This window comes from Coregonus lavaretus (genome assembly GCF_964263955.1).
Source record: "Coregonus lavaretus genome assembly, chromosome: 14".
NCBI classification, from domain to species: Eukaryota; Metazoa; Chordata; class Actinopteri; order Salmoniformes; family Salmonidae; genus Coregonus; species Coregonus lavaretus.
Window position 1 is genome coordinate 39,026,697 of NC_140001.1, and position 15,847 is coordinate 39,042,543.

Consider the following 15,847-nt stretch of genomic DNA (forward strand, 5'->3'; position numbering starts at 1 on the left):
TGCACAGGAATGGCAGCAGGCAGGTGTGAGTGCATCTGCACGCACAGTGAGACGAATACCTTTGGAGGATGGCCTGGTGTCAAGAAGGGCAGCAAAGAAGACACTTCTCTCCAGGAAAAACATCAGGGACAGACTGATATTCTGCAAAAGGTACAGGGATTGGACTGCTGAGGACTGGGGTAAAGTCATTTTCTCTGATGAATCCCCTTTCCGATTGTTTGGGGCATCCGGAAAACACCTTGTCCGGAGAAGACAAGGTGAGCGCTGCCATCAGTCCTGTGTCATGCCAACAGTAAAGCATCCTGAGACCATTCATGTGTGGGGTTGCTTCTCAGCCAAGGGAGTGGGCTCACTCACATTTTTGCCTAAGAACACAGCCATGAATAAAGAATGGTACCAACACATCCTCCGAGAGCAACTTCTCTCAACCATCCAAGAACAGTTTGGTGACGAACAACGCCTTTTCCAGCATGATGGAGCACCTTGCCATAAGGCAAAAGTGATAACTAAGTGGCTCGGGGAACAAAACATCGACATGGCCAGGAAACTCCCGAGACCTTAATCCCATTGAGAACTTGTGGTCAATCCTCAAGAGGGGGGTGGACAAACAAAAACCCACAAATTCTGACAAACTCCAAGCATTGATTATGCAAGAACGGGCTGCCACCAGTCAGGATGTGGCCCAGACGTTAATTGACAGCATGCCAGGGCGGATTGCAGAGGTCTTGAAAAAGCAGGGTCAACACTGCAAATATTGACTCTTTGCATAAAGTTAATGTAATTGTCAATAAAAGCCTTTGACACAATGCTTGTAATTATACTTCAGTCTACCATAGTAACATCTGACAAAAATATCTCATAACACTGAAGCAGCGAACTTTGTGAAGACCAATACTTGTGTAATTCTCAAAACCTTTGACCACGACTGTAGATTGATGAGGAAAAAATTAATTTAATACATTTTAGAATAAGGCTATAACGTAACAAAATGTGGAAAAAGTTAAGGGGTGTGAATACTTTCCAAATGCACTGTATTTGTCTTAATATTAACAACATTTGAAATATATATTTTTATCACACCATGAAAGGAACAACCAATTTTGTTTATTTTTTCATAAAATGCAACTAACTGGATTTATGTCAACTGTGTCAGACACCATAAAAGGCATTTCATTTTTACAATTGTTGTCCCACAAGTGTTTAAAGGTCTTGTTTGTTTAATTCTAACATTAGATTATTAAAATATGTAATACAAATCTCCAAACTTCTTTTTGTTTGGTTATATAGCAATATTAAATGCTCCAGGGATAATTTCGTTAGCATTTTGGCATGTTTTTCTAGATTTAAAACAACATTTATAAAGCAAACATTATCTCTAAGGTCTTGCGGGAGTGTGCGCTACACCAGTGGCTTATTTGAGTTACTACTAAATTCTCTCCCCACCCTTTTAGAATAGCTCTCAACCCTCTTCTCTTCAGCACAGTAGCTACCTACTCCTCATTTCACTGCTCTGTAGAAGAGGAACTGTTACTATCGTTATAACTCCTTACACGTCTGTATTCTTCCCTGCTAAAATAACGCCTAAACTGCTTTCTCTGTTCTTCCTCTACCCTGCTCCCAGCTCTCACCAAATCCTCCTCTTCCTCCTCATTAGGCCTTATGGTTTTTGTTAAGACCCCAGGGTCTGAGTGGTAGTCTTTTTCACATGGTTCAGGTGTGTCCATCATCTCCTCGCCTGGGTCAGAATGGTACATCTGGTCACCTATCTCTAGCTGGTCTGGGTCAGGCTGATACAACTGGTTACCTAGCTCGGAATCTGAGTGGTACATATGTTCACCTGTATTACCTGACCGTGGGAAACACAGCTTGTCACCTATATGGTGTTCACCTGCCTCTGACTCCATTTCATACGGCTGGTCACCTAGCTCTGAGTCAGAGTCATACACCTGTCTACCTGTTACACACTGGTACAACTGTTTATTTGCATCACCTGGCTCTGACACAGGCTGATGGACCTCGTCACCTGCCCCAGGCGGGTACACCTGTCCACTAGTCTCCATATCCTGTCTGTACATCTGTTTAGCTGTCTCAGACCTGTACACCTGTCCCCCAGTGTGGTGCTGGTAGACCTCAGGGCTGTACTGGCTCCTGCTGTACATGCTCTCCTCCTCATCCTCCTCCTGACAGGAGCTCCCCAGGACGCTCTCCCCGTCTGACTGGGAGAGGCGCAAGCTGGGCCGCGGCCGCCTGGGCTTCTGGGAGAGGTCAAAGGGCTCTTCCTGGCTGTAGCGGGTCAGGAGACCCAGAGGGGCCGACAGGCAGAAGCGCCCCCGCCGCCTGAACACTGAGGGACAGAGACTCATGTTACAAACTGACTGGCTGATTCTGATTTAGCTTCAGGGTAGGAATGTTGTAGGATGTTTCAATGCAGGAAGGGAGGAACCATAAAATGAATTCCTCCATAGCCTTTAGTAATTACCTCTTGCATCCAGGCCCCTATCCATGATTCCATGTTTGACTTTCATGTGGCGGGTGAGGTTTCCCTTCAGAGTGAACTTGCTGGGGCAGTAGAGGCACTTAAAGGGCCTACTGTCAGAGTGCAGGTGCATATGGCCCATCAGGTTATGCATTCTGTTGAACTCCTTCCCACACAGCTGAAAACAAGGAAAAACAAAAGAAAGAAGTCAAATATGTGCTCACGGACAAACCAATAAGTATATTTTTTTTAAACGAATATGGAACAGATTTATTTTCGGCCTAAAAATACTTAATCAGGGTCCTAGGAAAGAATTGTTAGTGCTTGAAAGCAACAGACAGATAAGTTGATAAACCAAAACCAGCATTTTGGCAAAGACATACTGTAATTATTCCTCAAATAAATCATTAAATAGCAACTATTGAAATAGTTTGTGTACACATTCCTTAATTACAATTTGGAAATTCCATTATTCCTTGAACCACATCCGTGGCAATTCATGGTGTAGTAAACACCATTCAAGGACAAAACTGCACGCCATGCAGTCTAAAACTGTGCTCATTGATTGAACTTTCCTTTTTATCCAACAACGAATGTGTTAGATGACTAATCCTCTCTGCACTCAGAGCTGTAATCGGAGCTAGATGTACTCATGAATGAACGTGCGTGTGCACACACACAAGCACACACAAGCACACACACACAGAGGAAGCTGAAGCGAGACAGGGCCAGAAGAGTAGGGCTGGCAACTCCTGCGCTGTCCTTCCTCTGCATTCTTTTTTTATTAGGGTGGTCCTTTCCTTCAGGAGGAGAGAGGGACTGTAAACTGTCCAAGAGGACCGTGAGAAAACAGGAAGCGTTCCCTCCAGCAACAGAGAAAGCGAGATGAAATCTATTTGCGTGGCCCATTCTCCCGGGAGGCTGGGGGCCATTGTTAGAGAGGCAGTTTGTGCAGCAATATCCTTCCTATGGACGAGGAGGGATCTCACTGCCAAATCCCCTCTCTATCTGCTATTTGCTCATCGTCTCAACCCTCCTACTGGAGAACAAGGTCACACAGTGTGGAGCTGCTTCAGAGTGTCTGTTGGCTTCATTAGTTTAAACGTGGTCCCACTTAACATTATAGTTCCCCAATGCTGGAAGGGGGGCCCCGAGTGAAAAAGTAACACATGTTACAACCCTCGTTCAAGTAATCAAGCAGGTAAAATTAGTCTGAGATGCAAAAAGACATGCAAGGCAGATAGCCTATAGTGGTACTATTGACATGTATCCACCAGATGTATTATCTTCAGATACCCTGGCTTTAAAAGGAGTTGTTGCATGTTGCAACTGAAATGTCATAAGAACGTTCACCATCAGAACACTCACCTTGCATTTGTAGGGTTTGATGTCAGAGTGGACGATCATGTGGGCCTTGAGGGTCTGTTTCTGGACAAAGCTCTTGAAGCAGAGGTGGCACTGGTAGGCCCGGATGTTAGTATGGATCAGGATGTGGCGCTTCATGTTGGCCAGGAGGGTGAACTCACGACCACAGATACGACACTTGTGCTCCTTCAGCCCCTGAGAGAAAGAGAGAGAGAGAGAGAGAGAAAGAAAGAAAGAAAGAAAGAAAGAAAGAAAGAAAGAAAGAAAGAAAGAAAGAAAGAAAGAAAGAAAGAAAGAAAGAAAGAAAGAAAGAAAGAAAGAAAGAAAGAAAGAAAGAAAGAAAGAAAGAAAGAAAGAAAGAAAGAAAGAAAGAAAGAAAGAAAGAGAGTAATTTATTGTTGTTTGTTTAAATAACCATCATAGTGGAACATTTTCTTACATCTTGACAAGCAAGTCCGTCAGGGACAAGAAAGACATTGCAGCAAGATGTGAGCATGACAACAAGAGAGGAGATGACTTGTATCATCTTTTTTGTTTTAATAATAGGATTCTCACAATATTACATGCCTGGACTACTGTTACTGTAACAAGCACTCACATGTGTCCTGGCTTCGCCATGTAGTACTAAAATACTGTTTGAAGCAGAAACAATGATATGCAATGATGCCCAGTAGTGTAAAAGCCATCATACTGTCATGAATATCCTATAGCAAATGAAAAACAATAACAACCAAAACCATTTCAAGTCAACAAATGGAAAGGCCCCTGATGTAGGCAAAGTGTCATGTCACCAATCAGCTGATACTGTCAACAGGTAAAGCCTACCTTAACACACACTGACCCACGCTTCATCTCCACAACACAACACAACCTAGCCCTGTAAAGACATTTTCATCCTAACACACGTTGACATTAGTGGACATTAGTACTTGGACAGTATGAAGACCCCACCCAGCCTTACCTTATGTGTAAGTGTGTGTTGTTTGAGGTGATGGGACTGTATGAACTCCATGCCACACTCGCTGCAGATGTATGGCCGGATGTCTTTATGCTTCATCATGTGGTTCTGCAGCTGACTGGGATACTGGAAGCTCTTCTGGCACTCACTACACCTAGATAGAAAACAGACATTCACTACACCTGTACAGAAAAACAGACATTCACTACACCTGGACAGAAAACAGACATTCACTACGCCTAGACAGAAAACAGACATTCACTACACCTGGACAGAAAACAGACATTCACTACACCTGTACAGAAAACAGACATTCACTACGCCTAGACAGAAAACAGACACTACACCTAGACACAAAACACAAACTCACTACACCTGGAAAGGAAACAGACATTCACTACACCTGGACAGAAAACAGACATTCACTACGCCTAGACAGAAAACAGACATTCACTACACCTGTACAGAAAAACAGACATTCACTACACCTGGACAGAAAACAGACATTCACTATACCTGGACAGAAAACAGACATTCACTACGCCTAGACAGAAAACAGACACTACACCTAGACACAAAGCACAAACTCACTACACCTGGAAAGGAAACAGACATTCACTACACCTGGACAGAAAACAGACATTCACTACACCTAGACAGAAAACAGACATTCACTACACCTAGACAGAAAACAGACATTCTAAAGTGGCTTGGATTTCCTCCCACTACCTTGGGAGTCAACAAAAAGTTGCATGCATTAAATATCAAGTTCAAGTTCAAGTTCAAACTGAATATTAAAGAGATATTCAGCCACTTGATGAAAATGGAGGTCCAGTAGTAACTGTACATCTTATTTATTAAAATCGGACACATTTTGGCATTAGAGCCTTCATCGGAGCGTTTGCTTATACCAGAGACCGTCAAAAACATTTACAGTTTTACTGTATAACTGTATAATCATACTGTATTAGGCGCATAGCGTAGTAGACGTGTAGCCTTAGTTTATAAGGACTTTTATTTTAGTGTTAGGTACTGTAGGTCTTTTGAGTCTTTGGGGACTTTTATTTTGAAAGCAATATTATACCCAGAGGCACCTGCGCCTGCACGTGTCGGGAGAAATAGATGTCCCTGGCTGCTTGGTTGTCTTGGTCTGGAAACAACAAGTAATAGTTTCCTGTAATAATCCGCGTTTAATTTTTCGCTGCCGAGCCCACAACCAGAAATAAGGGTAACAGATGTATGAGGTAATGTGTTTAAACCAATATTTGTACACTTTCTGGTTTAAAACCCATCTGGTGTTTCTGGGCATACGTACCTGTAGAGGGTGGGTCCTCTGTGGGCTGTCAGGTGTCTCTTGAGCTGGGCCAGAGTGGGGAAGTCCAGACCACACTCTACACACACGTTCTCCTGGCCTTTCTCATGCTTCAGCTCATGGGCCCGCAGCTCACTAGGATAGGCAAAGCCCCTCCCACACACCCCACAACTGGAGAGGAGAGATGAATAGATGTTTATTGTCCCAATATATTTTTTGTCTAGCAGAAAGTAGACACTAACTTGCATGCATGAATCAAGAGTAATGAATGATCATATTTATAACTATTCCTGAACTTTAGTCTATCTTCTTAAAAGAAAATTCCACCCAAAAACTACATTTGGGTATTTGTTTCATTAGTCCATTGTTGATACCGTCCCAACATGTTTTGCATGTCAGCAATCACATTTTCAGAAATACAGCCGGTATGATGCATTTTGCATCATATGGGTGGAGTTTTCCTTTAAGTTTGAGTCAAAGACTGAAGGCATGTAATGTAAGGTCCTTGTTAATTAAATAATTTTCTTAGTTCTCAACTAGACTAACTAAACAGTATATCCTGGATGTGTGAAATGGAACAGACAGTCTAGACAAAGATCATCCCAGTACTGACCTGTATGGCTTCACATCACTATGCTGCATCATGTGTCTCTTCAGGTGGCTGGTCTGGGTGAAGGCTTTGTGGCACACCTGGCACTTGTGTGGCCGTGTGCCCTGGTGAGTAAGCAGGTGTGTGTGCAGGTGGCTGAGCTGCTTGAACAGCTTCCCACACAGGTGGCAGCCGTGAGGCTTGATCCCGCTGTGGCCCAGGATGTGTGTGACCAGGTTATACTTGGAGGTGTATGACTTCTCACATACACGGCACTTCCAACGCTTCTGGTCTCCCCCTACATCTACGTAGTAGCTGTCGTCGATGTGGATGTTGAGACCCAGCTTCTGAGCGCTGGACATCCCACCTCGGGGGCCTCCGTCTGGGCCACGCCGACTAGGTCTGAGGGCCTCTCTGGGGTAGAAGGCTCCAGGAGAGAGGTGCATGACAGGCCCAGGCATGAAGAAGGGGAAGGGGAGGAGGCTGGGGTGGAGAGGGGGAAAGAACGGGGGAGGAGGGTGGTGCAGGAGGAGAGGAGAGGGAGGCCACACAGGTGAGGGGCTGATTGGTTCCTGTTTCACCTGCACTGGGAGGCCCATAGGTGGATCATACCTGGACAGAGCCCTGCTGTGCAGCTGGAGCCGGGTCAGGTCGATCATACCTGGGATGGGCATGGGAGAGGGAGAGAGACGCGGGTGAGGAGGGAGGGAGAACGGAAGGTGGGAGAGATCAACAGTCCTGGTGTTGCCTCGACGCTCCACCTCCTCCATGTCTCCAGGAGTTGGGGATTTGGAACCCTCCATTTTGAGTGGAGTTCTTTTACGTTTTTGGGAGCCTTCCCTCTGGGTGTAATGGATGCCCTCAGAGCCAATGGGTTGATGGTAAGTCAGAGGACTGAAGGTGGCGCTGTAGGCCTCTCTGGTCGGGGAGAGGGAGTGTTTGGGGGGGTTCAGGTAGAATGGAGGTTGGCTCAGGTAAAGACTGTGGTGAGAGACAGGTCTCAGGTCTTCCCTAAGAGGACTCCTCTTGTCTGGTCTGAAACCTAGGACTTCTCTGTTCATCATTTACCTGCATGGGGAAATACAGAGAGGAAACCAGTTATTTATTTAAACTATTACAATATATTTACCATAGAAATGCTTCTTCAAGACCTGAAGAATAGGAAACAGCACTTAATCGAGAGTTATAGTGACACACCTATCGTGATGCACACCTACTGCACAGGTAGTAGTGACAACACAAATCGCTGTCCTCTGTTACACCTCTTTAATCTGTCACTTCTCTCATTTGTGCTGTCATCCCTTCTTCCTCTACCATCCATCCCTCTGAAATCAGGAACTAACGTTTACCTCTCCCTCCCGCTCACTTTTCGCTTCTCCCCCTCTATCTGCTCTCTGTTCATCTTTTTGCACGGATGGTTGGAAGGTTACTTCTCCTTTTGTCTTCCACTACTGCTCTACATATGATCTCTTACTGTGCTTTAGAGATCCACATGTTCCAAACAAATGGACAATTTGTAGGTCTGCATACTCTGCATTCTCTCTGAAGAGCCAATCAACTACATACACTAAAGAGTAGCCTATGTATGATCAGATTAATGTTGGAGTTTTTGTGGTTATGAACTGAAGACAGTTGGTGTGAGAGAGAAAGGAGATTAGCTGTGATAGAGTGAATCAGACAATGGAGATGAGTTGTGATAGAGTGAATCAGACAGGGAACTGTTCGACTTCTGCAGAGCAGCTAAAAGAGGAGGAGCAATACTGTTAATAATAAGGCTATTTATGTAAATATAGTGTGTGGGTTTCTGTGAACTGCTATCATTCTACAGCAGTGGAGGCTGCTGAGGGGAGGACGGCTCAGAATAATGGATGGAACAGAGCAAATGGAATGGCATCAAACACGTGTTTAATGTATTTGATACCATTCCACTAATTCCACTCCAGCCATTACCACGAGCCCGTCCTCCCCAATTTAGGTTTCACCAACCACCTGTGTTCTACAGAGCAAAACCAGTGAGATCTTCCAATGTTGATAGGGCTGGGGAACCGGATGGTGATGGTAATCATAAAATATAAAGATTAGGTCACAAATCAATTCTTGTTCATAGAAAGAGACAACAAATAGTCTACTCTAAGCTTCAATGTGTTATTGCATTCAAAGTGTGAAAATAATATCATGATGTGAAGTATACAATATTACAATATTATACACAGAACATGGTACAGAATGGAAAGACCCCTCTGTGGCTCTCCGTCTGTATGTCTGCCATGCTAGTGTGCATCCCCAGTGAATACAACACAACTCACACATTAAAACAAAAGCCCCTCCTCATCCCCCTGCCATACCCTACCCTGTTAGTCCTCTGTTGGATCTGAGGGACTCACCAGCTCAGTGTAGCTCAGCCTGTCTGTATTCTCCTCTGTACTGTGGCAGTAGTGCAGTAGCTGTGTATTAGGCTGAGGTGCCAGCTCCTGTGCCTGTCTCTCTGGCCACTCTGCTCCGCTCTCGCCCTGCTGCTGTCCTGACAATGAGCCACCCGTCCACGGACAGCATTTGAAGTGACTTAAGAAAGAGAACAGGAACAATCACTTTGTTCTCATTTTTCAGATGAGTACCTTCGGAGAGAAGGAAGGAAGGGAGGGGAGAGGAAGTCAACAAGCCTAGTGCCTTCCTGCAGAAAAATAAGGAAACCCTAGATAGACATCTTCATTTCTCTACAAAATAAGGATTTTACTTTGGGGGTGACTGGATGAGGCTTGTTTTTAACAATTAAATAGTAGTACAATGCTGTTTCAATATTGTGCATTCATTAAAAGGCATGCAAGTCTAGGAGAGGAGTTTTAGACTGTCAACACCAACAGTTCTGGGAGTCACTTTCACATTCCTGCTTTTCCCATCATGCAGGGTTAAACATAATAACACTGTATGTAGCTATGACATTAGTTAGTGCAATAATGGCTTCAGGAAATGTGTTTTGTGAAGCTGATGAATGCTTTGTGAATGCTCATGGTTAGGTTATCATTTCTATTTAGAAAGTTTAAGTGCCATGATGACATGTCTTCAGGATTCCAAGTCGTTTAGACACAAATCTAAATCAAAGTGAAGCTCTGTCTGATTTTACATATTTTATATTAGGGTATCAATGTAATGACTAGTAATATTAGAGTATTTCAAGGTATTCCTTTGTTCATCTGGTCTGCTTTACCCTCTTGGGTGATGGGGAGGTTTTCTGCAGGATAAACAGAAGGAGTGAGTTGAATCATGTAGGACAGTGTAACATGTAGTGAGTCAATACAGCCACATGGCGTTGGAGAACCTCACTGCACCATGGGAGAATAGCTCAGTTGTTGGCCAATATGTCTGACTGGTAGTCTACCAGGTGATAGAGCAGCAACACTATGAGTCTCTTCAAATCATCTTTAAAAGTGAGGAAGGATGCACATAAAACATATTTGAACTGGGCCATCATCAGTCTCTCAGTCAGGCCTATACTCAAGCATATAGACAGGTTTTTGGCAACAACACCCAGACTTTTCTTGTCTTACCTCACAATGATTCATCATACAAGAGGAGTGTTTACTATCTCTGAAAGGTTGCAAACGATGATGTCATCTTATGACACGTGTATGTACCAATCATCTGACGTAAACCAATTTGTATAAATCTTGACCCTGCCTTTCTCCATCAATAACAGGATTACTAATCCGGAAGGCACTAATTGAGCTCATCTCATTGGAAGAGTGAAAAGCCTTTAATAGGAAGCTGATTACCATTGTCTGTGTTAATGGACTCATTAAATCAATTAACCTAAGACCTCGACAATGTGTACTAAATCCTTTTAGATATTAGCAAGTTTATCAAGGTGACATATCAGGTATATCAGGAGTGTGTGTATGTGTGTGTGTGTGTGTGTGTGTGTGTGTGTGTGTGTGTGTGTGTGTGTGTGTGCATGCGTGTGTGTGTGTGTGTGCGTGTGTGTATACATTTGACCATGATTGTGTAATCATATTTATGTAATTATGGACTACGATAGCTGCATATTGTTGCTTTTTAATTAGCAAACCAAACAAATCTGAAAAACAAATCTGAATTTGATTTGAAGATTAAGTGATGCTTCTTGTTTCATAGCCAATAAGATCATAAAGTGCATTGATAAGAGATCCCCTAGTGGAGAATATCAGTAAGGTGTACAAATATGTCCAAATAGGTCTTATCCAACCACTTTATGATACTGCTTCCCAATCCTTGATCTGAAACCTATAGGATGTAGCCTGCCAGTCTGTCAGATAGTCAGCTGACACTGAAAAACACTGCTCACTGAAAAACACTGCTCACTGCTCTCCTCATCTTTCTTATAATAGGCCAAAGGTCTAGGTTCAACAAACCTCCCCAGCTACAAACTAAACACTTTCCCTCTGTCTCATTCTTAACCCCTCTCCTCTCTCACATGCATGGTCACGGACACAGGCCCTGCACTAATGACTGTCTCTGTGGCTTGGGCCGCGCCAGGCCACTATATGACTGTACCACTGGCCATGCCTCTGCCCAGCCCAGCACTAGCAGGGGGAAGGGGGAGTAAGAGAGGCTCATTAATACACACCTTAAGTGGTTGTCAGGGGTCCGTGTCACTCCTGGAGAGACGGAAGAGGGTATATAAGAGGTCTGGGTGCCACTGAAGATATAGAACTTCAACATTCACCTGGGAGTCACTCCGAAACGAACAAACGCATTCGCCTTGTGCTGTACATCGGGAGATCAGCAAGTGAGCTTGTCTCTGTGGATATGTGTATAGGTGTTTGTGTGTCAGTCTGTCTCTGTGTTGTATGTCTTGTTTAGTTTGTTTAGATATCAGTGTTTCAGATTTGTACGATATTTCCATTTGACAGTGTAAGGGGAATGTTAGACATAATATTGGGACTCTTCTCCGTCAATGTCTGTGTCCTTCTCATCCCTTTCGCTCTTTCTATTCCTGATCTATCATTCTCTCAGTAGAGATGACTGGAGCCGCCGTGTCCGTGTGTCTACTTTACACCCTGTCTGTCTGTTCAGCCTGCTACATCTCCAACTGTCCCATCGGGGGCAAGAGGTCCATAATGGACGCTCCACAGCGCAAGGTGAGCCGCAACTGAATCTGTCTATATCTAGACTATTTAAATATAATGTGTAAATAACAGCTATGATTTGTCTTAGAGATGCATCAAGATGAGTAGAGGCAAAGTGGGGCTCTGTAAAAGTACTGAATTCTGAGATTTGACAATGAACCGTTATCTTCATGTAAAAGGGAGCAAGAATGTTGATAAGAATCTCTTTTTTTGGAATGATGGAACAACCTCATACCCGACTGTCCCTTCTCTCCCCCTGAAGTGCATGACATGTGGACCAGGGGACCAGGGCCGCTGCTTTGGCCCCAGTATCTGCTGTGGGGAAGGGCTGGGCTGCTGGATGGGCTCCCCAGAGACGGCACGCTGCATGGAGGAGAACTACCTGCCCACCCCCTGCCAGGCAGGAGGGAGACCCTGTGGATCTGATACAGGACGCTGCGCTGCACCGGGAGTCTGCTGTGACTCAGGTGAGGGCACATCAATTCTATATTTCTGTGATGATCCTTGTGGTTATATACCACTGAAATTGTTCTAATAGAGTGGTGGATACAATTCTGTGCTTTCTGACTTGTGTATCCTGCTCCATCCTTTATTTTGTATCTCAGAGGGCTGCAGTGTGGACCAATCTTGTCTGGCCGAGGAGGAAGGCAACAATCAAATCAGCCAATCAGAGGGCAACGACTCTGGTGACGTCATCCTCAGGCTCCTGCACTTGGCTGGCCACACCCCTCCTCATCGAGTCCACCAATGAGCTGCAAGTGACACCAGGGTTCCAATCACTTGAGAGATAGGTTGATAGGATTTGTAGTTCAAAGTTACCTAGTTGTAGTTCATTGTACAACCCACCTATTTCACCCACCCATTTACTGGCCTCCTTCTTCAGTATATTGGCAACCTCAGTGGATGGGACCTAGCTAAGAATTTAACATTTAATGTATTATCAAACACTGGAGTTAAATTCTTAGTTAGGACCCTGAGCACTCCTCTGTAGATTGCCTTTATATTGCATACTTAAATATTGTAGCTATGTACTGTATGTATAGAAATAGCTGTAATAATTATTACACGTGTAAAGAGTTCAAATGTGTATGTTAATAAAGCTTGTGATAGTATGCGTGGTGTATGTATTTTTCTCTTTCATCTAACTCAAACAATTACCAGTTGTGCAATGACATCTACATCTGAAACATTAAATGAGTGGCTAAGTGCTGTGCATCATATAGTTATCATATTTACTGTAACATTAGGCTCAGTGTTTAGGCCTGTGCTTTTAAAAGCAACGTGTCTGTTCTACTAGTTTTAATTCAGTGGACTTTACTCTCCCTCACTGGCTGTCATTATTTTGGTCTCATATCACCCAAACATTTTGAGCGGATCTCCAGAAGGTAATTTAGAGTTTTTAATTTCCAATGATGAACCATAAACATAAAATGTAATTGCTGATTGTGATATGATATCCAAAATAGGTTGTAACCATAGGCATTGGGTGCGTTTGTAAATTGCCTCCAGTGTGTCAGAGTGCACTCTGGGTCATTCGTAAATTCAGAGCGTTGTCAGATTGTCTGTCCATAAATTCAGAGCGTTTCGCTCTCGGAGCGTTTAGAGTGCACACTGGACGCTCTGGCCGAGGAGTAGGGTTGATCTGAGCGTTCTGACCTCACAACGGCTGTCAAGCACCCAAGCTAACTGGCTAAAGTTGGCTAGCTTGCTAGCTACTTCCAGACACAAATGAGAGAACACCACACTCTGACCATTTTACTCGCCCTAGCAGAGCTGGTTAGGCTGTTTTCATGTTATCCAGAGCTTTAGTGACTGTAAATGTGCTGCTGGCAACAACTGAAATACTTTTCTTTGCCGACATTTACTGGCATCGGTCATGTTCAGCGGGTGTTGAGCGTTCGAAAATTCATTCTGTGCTCTGGCACAGTCAGACGAGAGTGCTCTGAAATCGGAGTAGCTAGCCAGAGTGAACTTACAAATGCACCCATCATGCTACATAGTAACCATTGACATCATGTTACATAGTAACTATAGACATCATGTTACATAGTAACCATATACATCATGTTACATAGTAACCATAGACATCATGTTACATAATTAGTAATCATGTAATTCTATAGAGAGGTATAGAGTATAACATCTAATCAGGGAATATATTAAAACGTTCCACCAAATAAAAGGAAAAAATGAGCATAATTTAGATGCAATGAAATACTGATATGCTTTAATGTTTTGTGAATCAGCTTTTACTATTATTTGTTTGTTTATTTGAGTTTTTTTACATTCTGCACTACATCCTGCAACTGGTGTAAAGTGTCCTTAAGTCTAGTCCAGCAGCTGGATCTCTCTCTGTCTACTATGCAGTAGCAGTTAGTGTCACGGATTCTGCCGAGGCTGCTCCTCCTCCTTGCTCGGGCAGGCTTCGGCGTTCGCCGTCCCCGGAGTACTAGCTGCCACCGTTAGATGTTTCCATGTTTGATTGCTTTTGTCTGTCTGTTGCACCTGTGTCCGTTTGTGTCTGATTATGTGTCCTATAAGTTGCCTGTTTTGTGTTGGTTAGGTTGTGTGTTGTTATTTCGCCTGTCCGTTGGTGCTGCGTGTTTTCTCTGTTTATCGTTTTGTTGTTTACGCACAGTTTGCGTAATCGCTCGCCTCTGTTCATTGTTGAGGCCGTTGATTGATTTTGTGCTTTGTATTGCACTAGTAAACTTTGTTGGACTAAGCTTCGGTGTCCTGCGCCTGACTCCCACACCACATTTACCTCAGCTCTTGACAGAACAACACACCATATGGAGTCAGCAGGAGCAGCGGCGGCACCCAAGTCGCTGGAGGATCGGATCAGCGACCAAGACACCATGATCCGGCAACTTGGGGCCGCCATGAACGAGGTGTCCAACACTCTGCGCCGATTGGTTACGGGAGAGGTGCCCACGCCTTCGCACACCTTACCATCACCATCGGTCAGTCCTCCTCTCCCAGCACCGGAACCCAGTGGCATTCGGCTCTCGCTCCCGAGGGCATATGATGGTTCTGCAGCCGGGTGTCAGGGGTTCCTCCTGCAGGTGGAACTCTACCTGGCCACCATACACCCGGCGCCCTCGGGATACGAGAGCGTCTCCGCCCTCATCTCCTGTCTATCCGGCAAGGCGTTGGAGTGGGCCAACGCCGAATGGAGGGGAATAGACGCCGCCACCATCACCTACGCGGAGTTCTCCCGCCGCTTCAGGGCTGTGTTCGATCATCCACCTGAGGGGAAGGCGGCGGGGGAGCGTCCGTTCCACCTCCGACAGGGGAAGAGGAGTGCACAGCAGTTCGCCCTGGAGTTCCGGACTCTAGCGGCGGATGCGGGGTGGAATGAGAGGGCCCTCATTGACCATTACCGGTGTAGCCTACGAGAGGACGTTCGTCGTGAGCTGGCCTGCAGGGACACCAACCTATCGTTCGATCAGTTGGTGGACATTTCCATCCGTCTCGACACCCTGCTGGCTACCCGCGGACGTCCCGAGTGGGGGTCGTCCATTCCACCCTACAGCACCTCCGAGCCGATTCCCATGGAGCTCAGGGGTGCTGGCGCTAGGGAGAGGAGGAGAGAGAACCCGAGGGGGGCCGTCCCCTGCACCAACTGTGGCCGTGGAGGACACACTGCGGCTAGGTGCTGGGGAGGGTCTCCTAGGAGAGGGGACAACAGGTCACGCACTGGGGAGTCATTTCAGGTGAGTAGGCGCCCCACTTACCCAGAGCTCTCTGTTGGTCACTTGTGTATACCTGTGAGATTTCCACAGGTGGCACCTCATTCCCAGCATAAGGCGCTAGTAGATTCAGGCGCAGCTGGGAATTTTGTTGATCGTGAATTTTGTTATGGGTTAGGAATTCCCCTTCGGCCGGTAGAAGCCCCCTTTCCTGTTCATGCCCTAGACAGCCGGCAGCTGGGGTCGGGGTTGATCAGAGAAGTCACAGCACCACTTAAGATGACGACGCAGGAGGGTCATGAGGAGATCATTCAGTTTTATCTGATCGACTCTCCTGCGTATCCCGTGGTGCT

At 45.1% G+C, this 15,847-nt stretch overlaps 2 protein-coding genes across 2 annotated transcripts; one reads left to right on the top strand and one right to left on the bottom strand.

The window, feature by feature from the left end:
- Positions 1 to 1,502: 1,502 nt before the first annotated feature.
- Positions 1,503 to 9,167, bottom strand: LOC311141075 (uncharacterized protein; the record flags this gene model as incomplete). The annotated part of the gene is made up of 7 exons (XM_084176352.1): positions 9,085 to 9,167; positions 6,725 to 7,768; positions 6,115 to 6,282; positions 4,803 to 4,953; positions 3,845 to 4,036; positions 2,480 to 2,654; positions 1,503 to 2,344 (listed from the first exon to the last, which is right to left on the bottom strand). Exons 2-7 carry the CDS (start codon positions 7,762 to 7,764, stop codon positions 1,503 to 1,505), a joined length of 2,568 nt encoding a protein of 855 aa, XP_084032478.1. The 5' UTR covers positions 7,765 to 7,768; positions 9,085 to 9,167.
- A 2,527-nt stretch (positions 9,168 to 11,694) lies between these two features.
- On the top strand, positions 11,695 to 12,553 carry LOC311141215 (isotocin-neurophysin IT 2; the record flags this gene model as incomplete). The annotated part of the gene is made up of 3 exons (XM_084176474.1): positions 11,695 to 11,814; positions 12,065 to 12,269; positions 12,408 to 12,553. 3 exons carry the CDS (start codon positions 11,695 to 11,697, stop codon positions 12,551 to 12,553), a joined length of 471 nt encoding a protein of 156 aa, XP_084032600.1.
- Positions 12,554 to 15,847: the final 3,294 nt, after the last annotated feature.